The following is a 15429-nucleotide window of genomic DNA, read 5'->3' as shown; positions in this document are numbered from 1 at the left end:
TGCAGAATCAGAATATCGAGCAATGGCGACAGCAACTTGTGAGCTAGTTTGGATCAAACAGTTGCTGGGAGAACTAAAATTTGGCAAAATTGATCAGATGGAACTTGTGTGTGATAATCAAGCGGCTCTTCATATCGCATCAAATCCAGTGTTTCATGAAAGGACTAAGCACATTGAGATTGACTGTCACTTTGTCAGAGAAAAGATACTCTCGGGAGATATTGTTACGAAATTTGTGAAGTCAAATGATCAGCTTGCAGATATCTTCACCAAGTCCCTCACATGTCCTCGTATTAATTACATCTGTAACAAGCTAGGTACATATGATTTGTATGCACCAGCTTGAGGGGGAGTGTTAGAATAGAAATAAGTATTTCCTACTTAGAATAGGAATAGGAATAGGAATAAGAATAAGAATCGTAGTTGGAAAAGGATTCCAATGTAGTGTCTATAAATAGGGTCTCAATGTAACTATTTAGATACACAATTCAATAATATTTTTCCCATATATTTCTCACAGTAACAATGCGGAAGCTAAGGCACACTTCATCCTCAAAAAAAGGCGTGGAACCAAAATTCTGGAAAAATCAGAAGTTTGCAATGAAACTGAAAAGGAAAGGAAAAATTATGCCTAAACTTCCTAGGTAAGCATAATTGGACCATATAATTCAGTTTCTCTCAATTCAGTCTTTCTTTTAGTGTTAGTATTTCCAATTTTCATTCTAATCTCTCTACTTTAATTGTGTTCCAGTTTGATCTTGCGAATCAGAAGGGCTAATGCTGGCGATTTACATTCTGCTGATCCACTAAGCCTTGTCATGTACTGTTATATGAAATTTTATGGGATACCATTCCACACTGAATACACTTCGGCAGGTAGTCACTTCACTTGTATCCTATGTAACTCAGACTCTCCAAAATATTGTCTCACCCATGCCGGGTCCTCCAAAAATGCACTACTTTAGAGGATCCAACATGCACCCGTGACGTGACAACATAGCTTCTTATTTTGGGGTTCTTTTCTTAGCATTACAAGAGTAAATTTTTTGGAGAGAAGTGACATATTTCACGCGTTATATAGTTGTTGAAGTATACTCGAGCTACCATTTGGAACTTGATGTTTTACTTAAAAGTTATGTAAGAGTACCTTATTAACAATAAATTTTCTCATCAATGCATCAATGAGTTTGATTTCTTCTTAAACAAAAGTTCTCTGTATGTCGCAACTTCTACAATTTAGCTATTTGCAGATTCAACATAGGTTGTTTCTTGAAAATAAATGACTCTGGAGAAGCTGTAATAGTGACATACACTTTTGACTTATAATTTTTTCATTTTTAACTGAGTAGTTGATCTGGCATGTTTATTTTATGTAATGTTAGAATAATATTTTTCTTTCTCTTCTTTTTATTGTTTTGATGTTGGGGCTAGCAGAGATTGTAGCTTGTTAAGTTCTGATTCTCCATCATATTTGCTCATTTTGGCACTCCAAATATCTGAAGCCAACATTCTTTGATTTGTTTTTCGAAATGGATTTTTCTTTGCCTTACAAGCCTTGCTTCACTTTAAAGTTAGTAATTCTTTGTTGTGTATATTTGCTAGTTCCATACTTGGAAATTTTGGGAAAGTACTATCCAATGGATCAACATTGTCCAATTGATCAACTGAAAGCTTTGACATCCCACGATATTGACCACTTACCTCGCCAACACAAAAAGTTTGAATCATTTAAAAAAGAAATGATGCACCTCTTGGAGAAACTAGAACTCACAACGTTATATTATCTGTATAACAGTTGTCCATCATTTGATTGGGCGAGTGTAAGATTTGAAAATCTAAAGGAGGGCCTTAGTTTAACTGAAATTACAGTGGAAAAGGTATGGAAAAGTTTTATTTCTTTCTAGTTTCAGAAATTGCTATACTCTTCTTTTCGTGTTTGTCACTTACTTCCTTACCATGTCTTCTTTTGACCCCAAAGAAAATAAATAAGCAGATTGAAGAAATGATGAGAGAAGCATGTAAAACTCTATCAGAAAAGCTTAATGATGGTGTTTATTTGTTTCGGGACATGGTTACAAAGGGGTAATCTCTTGCGTACAACTTTTATCATCTATTAACATGAGTTGTCAAACCTTTTAACAATATGTTTTATATGTGCAGGGAATTAGATGTCAATGAATCAATCACCCTTCTGATAGAAAAGAAAAATGAATATGAGTGGTATTTCAATCTAGTGACAAGTGTAGATGTCATATTTGCCAGCATTTCATTGGTAATTGTGAAAGGACTTGTGAGTCTTTTAAAGTTTATGTGATATAACTATATGTGCTATATTCCTAGCCATGCATTATTGTCATGCCCGAAACCCCACCCTACACGTGACATTGCACTCGGAACCCCATTAGGCCCGAGAGCACCAACCAATCTGTTTAACCCAGATAATCCAATACAAATACCAATTTAAATATCAATGCAAAAAGTAAGGCCCATTTCAATTAACCTTCAAGAGAATTCAAAAGAGGAAAACCAATTTGACTCTTAATTAGAAAACCAAAGCATACTAACCATAGGTCTACGAAACCTCTACTAATAGAATAACAATGTCTACATCGAGACATGACCCCCGACATACCATGAAAATCAAAGGAGAGACAAAGAAAAGCCCACTTTCCGGAGGATGGAAAGCTCACCACAATGTTGATTGTTATCCCTCATGATCTACTGTTGACCAGAATCATGACCTTATCTCTCCAATCCTACATCATGAAACTATGTAGAGTCCGAGGACGGTCAGTACGACGAGAGCTGGCTTGCAACCTGGGGGAAAGGATAAACAGTATACATATATAAAAGATAATCATAAAGGCAAAATCATAAGTGCAGTCTCAAAGCATTTGGACATAGACCTTTCAAAAATCATTAGTCCTGAGTAAGGTAGTATTCACCGACATAATGTGACCCATGGGCTATTATAGGTCTGGCCTCCGCCTGACCGAGGGCCCCAATCCATGTATGCCGCATGGATTTGAGAAATATAAGAATCTGGTGAACCAAACTCTCCCAATTAAAAGACTGTAGAGGTTGCTCCGGTTTAACAACCTACATTGGTCATCCATATTTCAAGACAGGGACCTCCCACGTCGGCAAATGAGGTTTCGGATGATGAGTCACAAGGACTTTGCACCTTCTCGGTGATACTATCTAACTCTCTTCAAGCCCCTAATTAAAACATTTACAAGTTTCCATTTATTAAGAGTTATCTGAATAAGGCATATTCCCATTTAAAACTCTTAATCCGTTCTTTGAAAATCAAAGACTCATTTATGTTAAAACATTCCTTTCAATGCCAACATCCAAGTCTTTCCAACACATAAAACAACATATAAAATGCAAAATCATTAGTATTTAACCGGGATGGAGAATTACCCTGCGTTCATCATTTCAAACCAAAGCTTTTGAAAGATTCATAGATTCCCAAGTGCATTATTCATAGGAAAAACCCTTTTCAAAATCATACGAGGCAATTCAACCATTCAAAACCAATAAGTCAAATTCCAGAATCATAATAAAGTATTTGAGCACAATTAACAAGAGAGGAACATTTGTAATCAATTTTCATGAAATCATCTCTCAACCCTTACCTCAATTTGTAATTTAGAAAATATGAATAATAAAATAAAGTATGAATCTTCTATGAGTAGTTTGAAGTAGGGGGTGTTCAAACATACCTTTTGACGAAGATCTTAGGAAAGAGACTTTGAGAATTAACCTTAGATCTTGTTTCTTGAAGTGTTGGGGAAGAAGAGGAGAAACGTTTATCGTAACTTATCGAATTTCCTAGACTATGACTTTTGGGGGAAGTTAATAGTCATGGGTTAGGGTTATGGGGTGAGGAAAATACTAAAACACCTCTCCTAAAATGTGAAGAGAAGAGAAGAGAAGAGAAGACTTAAATAATTTCAGAGACAGTGCGCGATCGCACATCTGGAACCTACTCCGCGTGACCTTAACAGTGCTACTGACTATGCTACGCGGTCGCGCGGCTGATGTGCACTTCGCGTGGTGGATTGCATAGAACCCGTAGTACCCAGTAAAATGGGGCAAAACTTTTAGCACATAACTTGGATTGACAAATGGTCAAAGGCATTGGAACAAAGGGTTCACAGCCTTTCATTTTCTTGGTATTAGGTATCTTAGTACTCAATGAGTCTCTTATGACCTTAATTCACATCCAAAGATCTTTCTCATAGTAAGAGATTGTTTTCAATACCTATTTAACATTAGAAATCATCAGGTTTGGAGCCTACACCCATTTAAAGAACGACTGGGGTCATAGTTTAAAATTTTGGTGCGTTACAATGATTTGATTGTCATATCTTGTTGACGCGACGAACTATAGAATGATTAAGTTTATATACTAAGTAATTATTATCATAGTGATAATTGTTAGATATTGAGTTGTTTATTTCATCTTCTGCATCCAGGTTGACGAGCCCATTTACAAAGAATTCGTGAAATACACAAACCTTTTTGCATATGTGGAGCGCTTCAATGTTAAGTATGAGAAAACCATTGGTTAGTTTCAGCTTGACATACTCTATTATAAATATATGTTATAAGAGGCAATGTCAATGTCTTACTGATTTTATTTTCTTTATTGAGAAGATTCTAGAAATTGCATCCATCAAATGAACTAGAAAATGCTTTCTTGTGAAACAAGTTTTTGCTCTTCTTTTCGTTCCAATTGTAGATGTCTTTACAGTATATATATATATATATAATTCACTTGAACAACTGAAGTATATTCTTTTTGTCGGTTCTACTACACAAATTATTGACATGCGATGCAAGAAAGGTGTGATTATTGCTATCTCATGAACTGAAATGACCATCATGTATGGTATTAAGACAAATACAGTTATGGATCCTAGATTCACAGTTTTTGTGTTCATGATGTAGTTTAAGAAACTGTTATATTTGTACACTATAACTTGTATTGATCATATTTTATTGTTTCCTAAGATATTGTGAAGATATAGTCTCACTCCTATATGTTTTTAAATGCTTCTAGATGTTGTGGATTTCACACTGCAGGGAGGTGGTTCAGTAAAACCCTTTGATTACCTGGATAAGCTAATAAACAAGTCTATTTGTATCAGACCTGGTAACTTTGGTGATGTTCACTGTTGTAAGTTCCTACGGAAGAATCCACTAGGTTTGCTTGTTGGAACTTACGTGGTTAAATCATTCAAGCAGGGGTACCAAGAATCATACAAGGTAGAATCTCAATGCATTGTCTCTTCTTTTTGTTTTTGTTAGATAACTAGTGTCTCAGCGTCTTTGATCCTTTCAGCGTCTTTGATCCTTTCAGTGTGCTTATAATGTAGTGAGTCCAACATATTCTTCATTCGTTTTCTAGGGAGAGGCACATTATCTGAAACAATTAAGGTACAAGTTTATCCCAAAATTGATTGGTGTTGGCTGATGGAGGATTTCCAAGAAGATATTCTTGTCATCAAAGATGTGATCCTCTAAGATGAGAAGATATTCTTCATATCAAGATATGATCCTCTAAGATCTTAGTATAATTGTGGTAATCTAGAATATCATATCTCTGATTCTTTCTCTTAATGTAAAGATTTAGGTGATTCTATTCCACAATCTTTTATGTATATATAAAGCCATGTACATGACATAGAAAAATATGAATGAAATTATTCAATAATCTTATTCCACACTTTTTCAGATTTGTTCCACTTGTTCTTGGTCTACAAACAATCATAATAACACGAAAGCCAATAAATAATTACTAACTATCCGAATTACTAATAATTCTATCAACCCTAGATCATACCCATGATCCCAATATCCAAATTACTGTTTTTCCCACCATAATTCTCAGATCAAGCTCTTCCCATCGATAATTTTCCATTAGATTACGTTCTACGAATCGAAAAATGGATTAGGTGAGTGAAAATATTACCTGTAGCCTCAAGATTGGTGGAAAACTGTCAAGAAAAGCCCTTCGTTCATTCCTTAGCTCTCAAGTTTGAAAATTACAGAATAAAATGTTTTTGGGGTTTATTTCTGAGTTTAAGTCGCGTCTGCCCCGCCTCGGCGGCACCTACCCCACTACAGTGGCCCCGCCCTGGAGGTAGAATCCCTCCTCTGCGGCTTTCACGGAACCAGTGAGCAAAATTAAGAATTTCAAACCCCCATTTCACAACACACTTTCCACCAACGACACTCAAAAACTACCCGTTCATTCTAAGATCGATTTCGGGAGTTTTACTCGCCCAAATTCAATTTTGTAAAGTCGTACGGGTTCCTTAACAAATTATCTATCTATTGATGTGATCAAATTCATAATTAGATAACCCAATTGTTACCACATTTCCCTAGACCTTAATGACTCTGATTTCATCCAAATCTAGACTGGGTTGGGAAATCCCTAGTTACTACGAAAAAGTTTTTCGACCCAAAATTTTTCCCCGCTGGCTTTTCTATAACGACGGAACCCGATCGTTACAATACATACCAATTTGCCTATCCCTGAGTGACAAACTTAGGAAAAATAGGCTAAGAAAGGAATGGAGTAGTACTTGAATCTACGAACAATTAGAGATACTTGTCTCACATGTCATTCTCAGTTTCCCAAGTAGCTTCCTCAACGAGACGATGCTTCCATTGAACTTTCGCGGACTTAATCTCCTTGGTCCTCAACTTTTGGACATCACAATCAGGAATTGCAATCGTTTCCTCCTCATATTGGAGGTCTTTGTCTAACACAATTGAGTCTTCTTTAATGATATAATACCCGTCACCATGGTATCTTTTCAACATGGATACATGAAATACCGGATAAACTCCCGATAGGTTAGGAGGCAAAGCCAATCTATACGCTACCGGTCCTACACATTCAAGAACCTCAAAGGGACAAATGTATCGCGGACTTAGTTTTCCCTTCTTGCCAAATCCCATCACCCCTTTCATGGGTGATACCTTAAGAAGAAAATTCTCACCAGTTTGAAATGCCATGTCTCTTACCTTATGATCTGCATACTTCTTCTGTCTACTCTGGGTTGTGAAGAGCTTAGCTTGAATACGCCTAACTTTATCTTGATCATCTTTCACTAAATCAACCACCAAAGGTTTCACATCTCCAGCCTCAAACCATCCGATGGGTGATCTATATCCCCTACCATATAATGCCTCAAATGATGCCCTATCAATGCTGGAGTGATAACTATTATTATAAGAGAACTCACACAAAGTTAAGAACTTATACCAATGTCCTCCAAAATCAATCATACATTCCCTCAACATGTCCTCTAACACTTGAATATTCCTCTCCGAATGCCCATCCGTCTGCGGATGAAAAGCGGTGCTGAAAGTGAGTTATGTGCCCAATTCATCATGTAATTTCCTCCAAAACATAGAATTAAATTGCGTACCATGATCTGAGATGATAGAAAGGGGCACCCCATGCAATCTCACTATCTCTTGCATATACACCTTGGCCAATTGTTCAACATTATAATCTATCCTTACCGGAATAAAATGGTCTAACTTAGTCAATCTATCAACCACTACCTAAATAAAATAAAACTTCCCCAAGGTCTTGGGAAGACCAACTAAAAAATCCATGGCTACTCTTTCCCACTTCCATTCCAGAATTGGCATTCTTTGAAGCAAACCTACAGGCCTTTGATGTTTATACTTCACTTGTTGACAATTTTGACACTTGCCCACAAACTCCGATATATCCTTCTTCATGCCCGACCACCAATAAATTCTCTTCAAGTTTCAGTACATCTTGGTCACATCCTGATGAATGGAATATCGCGAACCATGGGACTCTATCAACAACTTTTGAATCAAGTCACCAACTCGAGGAACACAAAGTCTTCCTTTAAAACTAAGTACATCTTCCTCATGAAGACTGGTCTCTTGTGCCTTACCAATTGCAGTCTTTTTCTTAAGTTCATCTAAACTTTCATCCTCAAATTGCCTGGCCTTGATCTCTTCCATAAACGTGGCCCTTACTTCAATGCTAGTTAACACCCCACCTATTTCTGAGATGCCCAATTGCATGAATTTAGACTCCAAGGTCTGAATTTCCTTGGCCAAATGTTGTCTAGTTACACTCAAGCAAGCTAAACTACCCATATTTACCGCCTTTCGACTCAAAGCGTATGCCACTACATTAGCCTTAATCAAAACTGAAGATCTGCATTCCATATAAGCTCTCCACCACTGTTTGGCCTCACCTTGAAGTTGAACCCCATGCTGATGGACAATTCCCAACTTATGCAGCCTCTCGTAACAATATACGATGAACTCATACACATCCTCACTCTCGTAACCATGGAACACAGGCGGCTTCAACTTCAAAAACTTGGTCAACATCTCATGTTCTTTACCAGTCATAACAGGACCCAATAAAGGACGAAAGAAAGTATCATTACCTACATTCCCTCCCACCTTGGGGATAGTGATAGCAATAGGAGGATTGGCGGGAGCTTGAGTTGCTTGAACAGAAGGAAGCACTCCAGGACCAACCAACCCTTTCAAGAATGATATGATTTGTTGAGGTAACACTGGGTCTATGGGAGGAACATCGGTAGTCTCAGCCTGTACCTCTTCCTCTTGTCCAACCTCCTCAACATTTTCAACCTGAATATTCTCCTCTATATCTTCATGATGTACGAGAGGGGCGTCATTTTCGGGGGCATTTTAGACCGGTACCCCATCTCTAGAAGACTCCACTCTTACTCGGACTCTACCCCTAGCTCTTCCTATACCCATGCCTCGACCGCGACCTCTCGCTGCAGATTCCTCAGTTGGAGCATTGACGGGAGCTACAGGCCTGACACCGTTGAATCTAGTGTTAACCATCTGCGAACACAAGAGTGAATGAGGTTAGATACCAATTCGAATAGACATATACCAATTAGAATCAAGTTATAGCACAAATATAGACAAGAGAAAATAGAGTGATTTCCTAAAGTCCTATAGCCTCTAATTAAAAAGTACAGACATCTCTGTACCATTCCGCAAGATACCGTCGTGATACAAACTTTGTCGCGACCCCGATCGTCGTAATTGGCACCCACAGTAATCTTCCGGTGGGAGAACCATTTATACTAAATACCCAATCCACATAATCAAAATAATAAGGCATTTAAGTTACAGAAGCAAGTTAAATGCTAAAGAAATAATAGAGTGGTATGTTGTCTATTCTTATTTTCTTTTTTTTCTTCTAAAAACACATAAGGTTCCACATGCTTAATGTAGTTTTATCTCTCTTTCTATAAATGTGTGGATATGTTATAATTTTCTTGAAGCAGACCTGACATATGATTGTGCATTAAACACTCTAATTGATGTGTTTGACGGGCTGCATCTAATACATACCCATTTTGAACACGGTCGGATAGTTCATGCTAATTTGAACCCGAAAAATATAGTGCTTGATGAGGTAAGCACCATTCTCAATGATCTAGATCAAAAAAATCATCCCCGTATACCAAAAAACTAAACTTGTATATTAAACATACACCTTCAGGAGTGGAGAGCAGCACTTTGTGATTTCAGCCTCACTCATGAGGTTTCTAAAGACGAGGCAATTTGCCATAGCAACTACGTTGAAAGAGAAGCAAAAGGTAAGAATTTTATGTTTTAATGAAAAACGACCTGTTCAAATTTAGCATGTTAAAAAGTGATTTTCACTTTAATCAATTTAAGATTCTACTAAGATATGAGATATGGCTGTCAGTGAACATGACCATATGGTTAGGGAGAGAAAGAGGTTATGGGTTTGATTCTTGGAAAAAGGATTTATTTCAAAACAAATATTAGTCAACAGTTCTTACTGTGAGCATTGAATTAGTTGCCTTGCCTTGATCTTCATGCATCTTGGAGTAACCAAAATCTTTTTCGTTTTTTGTTTTCTTGGCAGGTAGGACAGAGGCAATCCATGACAAACAAGCAGCAGAGATATATGCATTGGGAATAATCATGATTGAAGTTTTAACCAAGGAACCAATTGGTGCACGGGAAATTGAAAAAATAGTTAGAAGGAAAATTTAACACAAGGAGTCCATCCGAGCGATGATGGTAGAGCCAATGAATTGCTTGACTTGGCTCTCTGTTGCATTAGCAGTGAAAGGATAGATCGGCCTCGAGCTTATGAAGTCTCACACAACCTAAGACGAATCCGAGACTCAAGTGTGTTCATGAGAATGGCTAAAGCTGGCGATTTACAATATGCTGATCCACTAAGCCTTTTCATGTACTGTTATTTGAAATATTCTGGGACATCTTTCCACACCAAATACACTTCGGGAGGTAATCACTTCACTTGTATCCTATTTTGCTTAGACTCTTCAAAATGTTGTTGCACCCGTTTGGGTCCTCCAAAAGTGCACTATTTTAAAGGATCCAACATGCATCCCACAATATTGTAAAAGAGTCTCAACAACATAGCTTCTTATATATTTGGGTTTTTCTTGTCTTAGCATTATAAGAGTAACATTTTCTGAGATGTGGTATATATCACACACTATATAGTTGTTGATATGTATACTCGAGCTACGTTTTGGAACTTGATGATTTACTTTATTTACTTAAAAGGTTTTTAAGAGTACTGTACTAACAAGAAATTTCTCATTAGTGTATCAATGAGTTTGAGTTCTCCTTAAATGAAAAGTTCTTCATATGTCGGAACTTCTACAGTTTAGCGATTTTCGAATTCAACATATATGGTTTCTCGTAACTAATGATTCAGAAGAAGCCTTACAATAGTGCCAGATTCTTTTGACTTTTGACTTTTAATTTTTTGTTTTAAAATGAGTGTTGACATGGCTTGTTGAATTTTTGTAATGTTAGAATAATACTTTTTCTTGTTTTGAGGCGGAGATTGTAGCTTGTTAAGTTCTCATTCTCCATGACATTTGCCCATTTTAGCACACCAAATATCGGAAGTTGATATATTCTTTGACTTTTTTTTTCCGAAGTGATTCTCTCTTCGCCATACAAACCCTGTGTCACTTTCAAGTAAATAATTCTTTGTTGTCAAAATTGTCTAGTTCCATGCTTGGAAATTCTGCGAAAGTTTCGCCTAATGGATCAACATCGTTCAGTTGAACAACTGAAGGATTTGGGGCCCGTGATATTGACCAAACAGCTCGCCAACACAGCAAATTTGAATCATTTAAAAAAGATGTGATGCATCTCTTGGAGGAACTTGAACTCAGTATGTTATATTATCTGTATAAGAGATGTCCATCATTTGATTGGGCAAGTGAAAGATTTGAAAATCTGAAGGAGGGTCTTAATCTAATTGATATAACAGAGGAAAAGGTATGGAAAAGTTTTATTTCTTTATGGTTTCAGAAATTGCTATACTCTTCTTGTCATGTTTGTCACTTACTTCCGTACTTGTCTTCTTGTGACCCCAAAAAAAATCAGATTGAAGAAATGATGAGAGGAGCATGCAAAAATCTATCAGAAGAGCTTTGTGATAGTGTTAATTTGTTCAGGGTTACAGTTAAAAAGGGGTAATCTCTCGCGTACAACTTTTATCATCTAATAACATGAGCAGTCAAATCTTTCTATTTCTGAATTAGAGTCTATTCTTCAAAAAGGAACAATAATAGCAATTTATTTTGTATGTTTAGGGAATTAGATGTCAAAGACTCCTTCTCCGTTGTGATGAATAAGAAAAAGGAAAAAAGATGGGATTTCAATCCAGTGACAAGTCTAGATGCAATTTTTACAAGCATTTCATTGATAATTGTGAAAGGACTGGTGAGTCTTTTAAAGTTCATATATGATAAAACTATCTTTGTTATATTCAAAGCCATGCATTGTTTGATTGCCATATCTTGTTGACGCGACAAACAATAGAATGATTAATTTTTTATACTAAGTAATTAACATAGTGATAGTTGTTAGATATTGAGTTGTTTATTTCATCTTTACGTACCAGGTTGACGCGCCCACTTACCAAGAATTCCTGAATACACAAACCTAGTTGCATATGTGGAGCGCTTCAATGTTAAGTATGAGAAAACCATGGGTTAGTTTCTGCTTGAAAGGCTCGACTATTGAATTTGATATATCACGAATTGAAATGACCATGACCTATGGTATTGAGACTAGTTCTGTAATGTATCTTAGATTCACAGTTTCTGTGTTTGTGATGTAGCTTAAATTGTTATATCTGTACATTATTACTTGTACTGATCAAGTTATATTTGTCAATTTTTCGCTGAATGCCTCTCAAAGTGAGAGAGTCTTTCCATTACATAGAGAGAATAAAGATTACACATCCCTAAAGATCCGTCATTCCTATCCCCAAAGATCAGCTATTCTATCTCTACAAATCTGCTATTCAATCTCTCTAAATTTGCCTTGCTATCCCTCTAAATCAGCTATTCTATCATAATATTTATTCCTTTGATTCTACAACAAATGTATATGATCATGCTAATTTATATCACTATATAATTACATTAATATAAACAATCATTTAGTTGTCCATCATGATAACATCCCCCCTCAAATTGATGTTGGTGGATCAAGAAGCATCAATTTGCCTACTAGAAGCTGATGACGTTGTCGTGCCATGGATTTTGTAAACGCATCAGCTATTTGAAGATCACTCGACACATGTGGAAGAGTAGTGACTCCTTTATCTACTGCTTCTCGTATATAATGACAATCCACTTTGATGTGTTTGGTCCTCTCATGAAAAACTGGATTAGTAGCAATCTGAATAGCACTTGTATTGTCAGCGTGGAGAGGAGTAGGATGAGATTGAGGAAGTCCAATCTCAGCAACTAATCCACGAAGCCATACAACCTTGGAGCAAGCAGTAGACATGGATCGATATTCTGCCTCTGTTGAAGATTTTGACACACGATCTTGCTTTTTACTCTTCCAAGATATCAATGACTCTCCAAGAAACATGCACCAACCATAGACTGAACGATGAGTATCAGGACATCCTGCCCAATCAGAATCACTAAAAGCATTAAGACGAATAGGAGAACCACTTGGAAAGAACAGTCCACGAGCAGATGTTCCTAGAAGATACCGAATGATGCGACAAACAACCACCAAGTGGAGATGACGGGGAGCTTGCATAAATTGACTAACTTGTTGAACTGCAAAAGAGATATCAGGCCGAGCAATAGTAAGGTAATTTAGACTCCCAACTAATTGTCGAAATATAGCTGGATCAGGAAGAAGATCGCCTTCCTCACGACGATACTTCACATTCAATTCCAATGGAGTATCCACGAAGGAGGAATCTTGAAGCCCAGCCAAAGAAATCAGATCCTGAGTGTATTTGTGTTGGTTTAGAAACACACCTAAAGCAACATTATGAACTTCCAAACCCAAAAAATAAGTAAGAGACTAAGATCTTTCATATGAAATGAATCTTTAAGCTGCTATTGGAGGCTAGTGGTTAGTGAAGAATCAGTTCCTGTGATCATAATGTCATCTACATACACCAAAAGAAGAACACAACCTGTTGATGTTTTCCGAAGAAACAAAGATGAGTCATATTTGCTCTGCTCAAAAGAAAATTGCAGCAAAGTAGACCGGAACTTATCAAACCAAGCTCTTGGAGCTTGTTTTAGTCCATACAAGGACCACTTCAACTTGCATACATATGATGTAGGCGATGAGAACAAACCAGGCGGAGGTTTCATATAAATATCTTCATTAAGATCACCATGGAGAAAAACATTTTTGACATCCATTTGATAAAGAGACTAGTTTTGTGAAGCAGCAATGTCAATAATAGTTCGCACCGTAGTCATTTTGGCTACGGGCGCAAAAGTCTCCTCATAGTCCACCCCATACTCTTGTTTGTTACCAAGAACAACCAATAGAGCTTTGTACTGATCAAGAGTTCCATCAGAATGAAGTTTGATTGAATAAACCCATTTACATCCAATAGGGCGGACATTTGAAAGGTATGAAACAATGTCCCATGTGTCATTTTCTTTAAGAGCCAAAAGTTCTTCCTCCATTGCTTTCTGCCAACATTCATGCTTGGAAGCTTGTGAGTAAAAAGATGGAACAGATATGTTGGATAAAGTAGAGGGAAAGCCATACTAATTCAGAGTACGAGATACTCTGGTAGACCGTCGAGTAGGCTCAAGAGGACCAGATCTGTCACGCCCCGACCCTACACGCTGGACGTGGCCGGCACTCGAAGACCATTGCTGGCTCCAAGCGAACCATTGGCCTGACTTACTTACTCAGCGGAAGACTATATGCATATTTATAATGATCAAACACTATAAATGTTCTTTAAAAGAATAAATTGAACTGCTCAAACTGAACTCATCATGTTTTAAAAAAATAAACATTTAACTTAGCCAAAATGGCAACTCAACTCTGAACATAAGTCAATAACAAAGTAAAGACAAATGACTAACTGACTGTCTATCTATGAAGCCTCTAATAACTGAGATGGATGTCGGGATAGGCCCACGACATCCTAATGAACTATCTAATACTGAAAGTAAACAAAAGGGATCCTCCGAAATGCAAAAAGGCGCACCAACAGACTCTGGATTGCTCACTAGATCAACGATGCGCTAGATGCCGATCCTAGTTACCTGCGTCTGCATCATAATATGATGCAGGCCAATTGGCATCAGTACATTGAATGTACGAGTATGCGAGTTGGAATGCTAAAACAGATATAGGCTTGAAAGGATTCTGAAAGAAACACTTACCTTGACTTTTCTCAACTCATGAATACTTAACTGAACTTATTTTATTATAAAGCAGTTTAAAACAAGTGCAATATAAAGAAAAAGGAAAACTGTTTAAAACATGATGTCAACTCAACCATAATATCATGAAAGACATACCATTCTTCCTCTCAAAGTCTACTTGTGCAATGCATGAATGAAGTCTCATACCCCCATTCATACTAAGCAGAACCCCTTGAGGAACCATGCAATTACTGTTGTGGGAGTTTCTCTAACCGACAACCACCACTATAAGTTTAAGTGGTGATACAACACTTTACCTCACGCTGCCAAGGCCATCCTATACCCTGCCAAAGATGTAGGACCTAACTGACTTAGTGGATCCACTAATCTATGCGAAAAGGCTTCATCTAAAAAGTATGACCCCTTTCGATCCATGATGGCTACATGGTTTTCATGGAGACTTGAGTTAATATGAACTCGCATCCCCACATCGGTGCTCAATAATAATCCCAAAATATACTTAGCTCATGTGTTTGTAAAAGACAAAACTCTTTCTCTGGTTTGAGATAATTACTCAAAACTTAGCTTAAAAGTTCTCTTGGAATCAATATTCCCTTTTGTTGTTCAAAACTCTTTTGGAAATCTGAGTTTCCTCTCATCTTAAATGTGAAAACATTTACTCTTG

At 37.1% G+C, this 15429-nt stretch overlaps 2 protein-coding genes across 3 annotated transcripts in view; both read left to right on the top strand.

The window, feature by feature from the left end:
- Nucleotides 1-5731, top strand: part of LOC102586991 (uncharacterized) — a 28730-nt gene extending 22999 nt beyond the window's left edge. For both annotated transcript variants that reach the window (XM_015314110.1, XM_015314109.1), the window contains exons 5-12: nucleotides 521-644; nucleotides 752-876; nucleotides 1603-1877; nucleotides 1994-2082; nucleotides 2161-2290; nucleotides 4485-4575; nucleotides 5072-5277; nucleotides 5420-5731. In XM_015314110.1, coding sequence (XP_015169596.1) covers nucleotides 526-644; nucleotides 752-876; nucleotides 1603-1877; nucleotides 1994-2082; nucleotides 2161-2290; nucleotides 4485-4575; nucleotides 5072-5277; nucleotides 5420-5485 — 1101 coding nt within the window. In that variant the 5' untranslated portion in view covers nucleotides 521-525 and the 3' untranslated portion in view covers nucleotides 5486-5731. The remainder of the gene's footprint in view (nucleotides 1-520; nucleotides 645-751; nucleotides 877-1602; nucleotides 1878-1993; nucleotides 2083-2160; nucleotides 2291-4484; nucleotides 4576-5071; nucleotides 5278-5419) is intronic.
- A 3526-nt stretch (nucleotides 5732-9257) lies between these two features.
- The window catches only part of LOC102584876 (probable receptor-like protein kinase At5g20050), a 20533-nt gene continuing 14361 nt past the window's right edge, over nucleotides 9258-15429 (top strand). Inside the window, exons 1-7 of the mRNA XM_015314108.1 lie at nucleotides 9258-9481; nucleotides 9569-9665; nucleotides 9962-10350; nucleotides 11091-11364; nucleotides 11473-11561; nucleotides 11682-11811; nucleotides 11993-12082. Coding sequence (XP_015169594.1) covers nucleotides 12044-12082 — 39 coding nt within the window. The 5' untranslated portion in view covers nucleotides 9258-9481; nucleotides 9569-9665; nucleotides 9962-10350; ... (2 more) ...; nucleotides 11682-11811; nucleotides 11993-12043. The remainder of the gene's footprint in view (nucleotides 9482-9568; nucleotides 9666-9961; nucleotides 10351-11090; nucleotides 11365-11472; nucleotides 11562-11681; nucleotides 11812-11992; nucleotides 12083-15429) is intronic.

The sequence above is a fragment of the Solanum tuberosum genome, unplaced genomic scaffold, assembly GCF_000226075.1.
Source record: "Solanum tuberosum cultivar DM 1-3 516 R44 unplaced genomic scaffold, SolTub_3.0 scf00279, whole genome shotgun sequence".
NCBI classification, from domain to species: Eukaryota; Viridiplantae; Streptophyta; class Magnoliopsida; order Solanales; family Solanaceae; genus Solanum; species Solanum tuberosum.
This window is presented reverse-complemented; position numbering and strand designations above follow the sequence as displayed.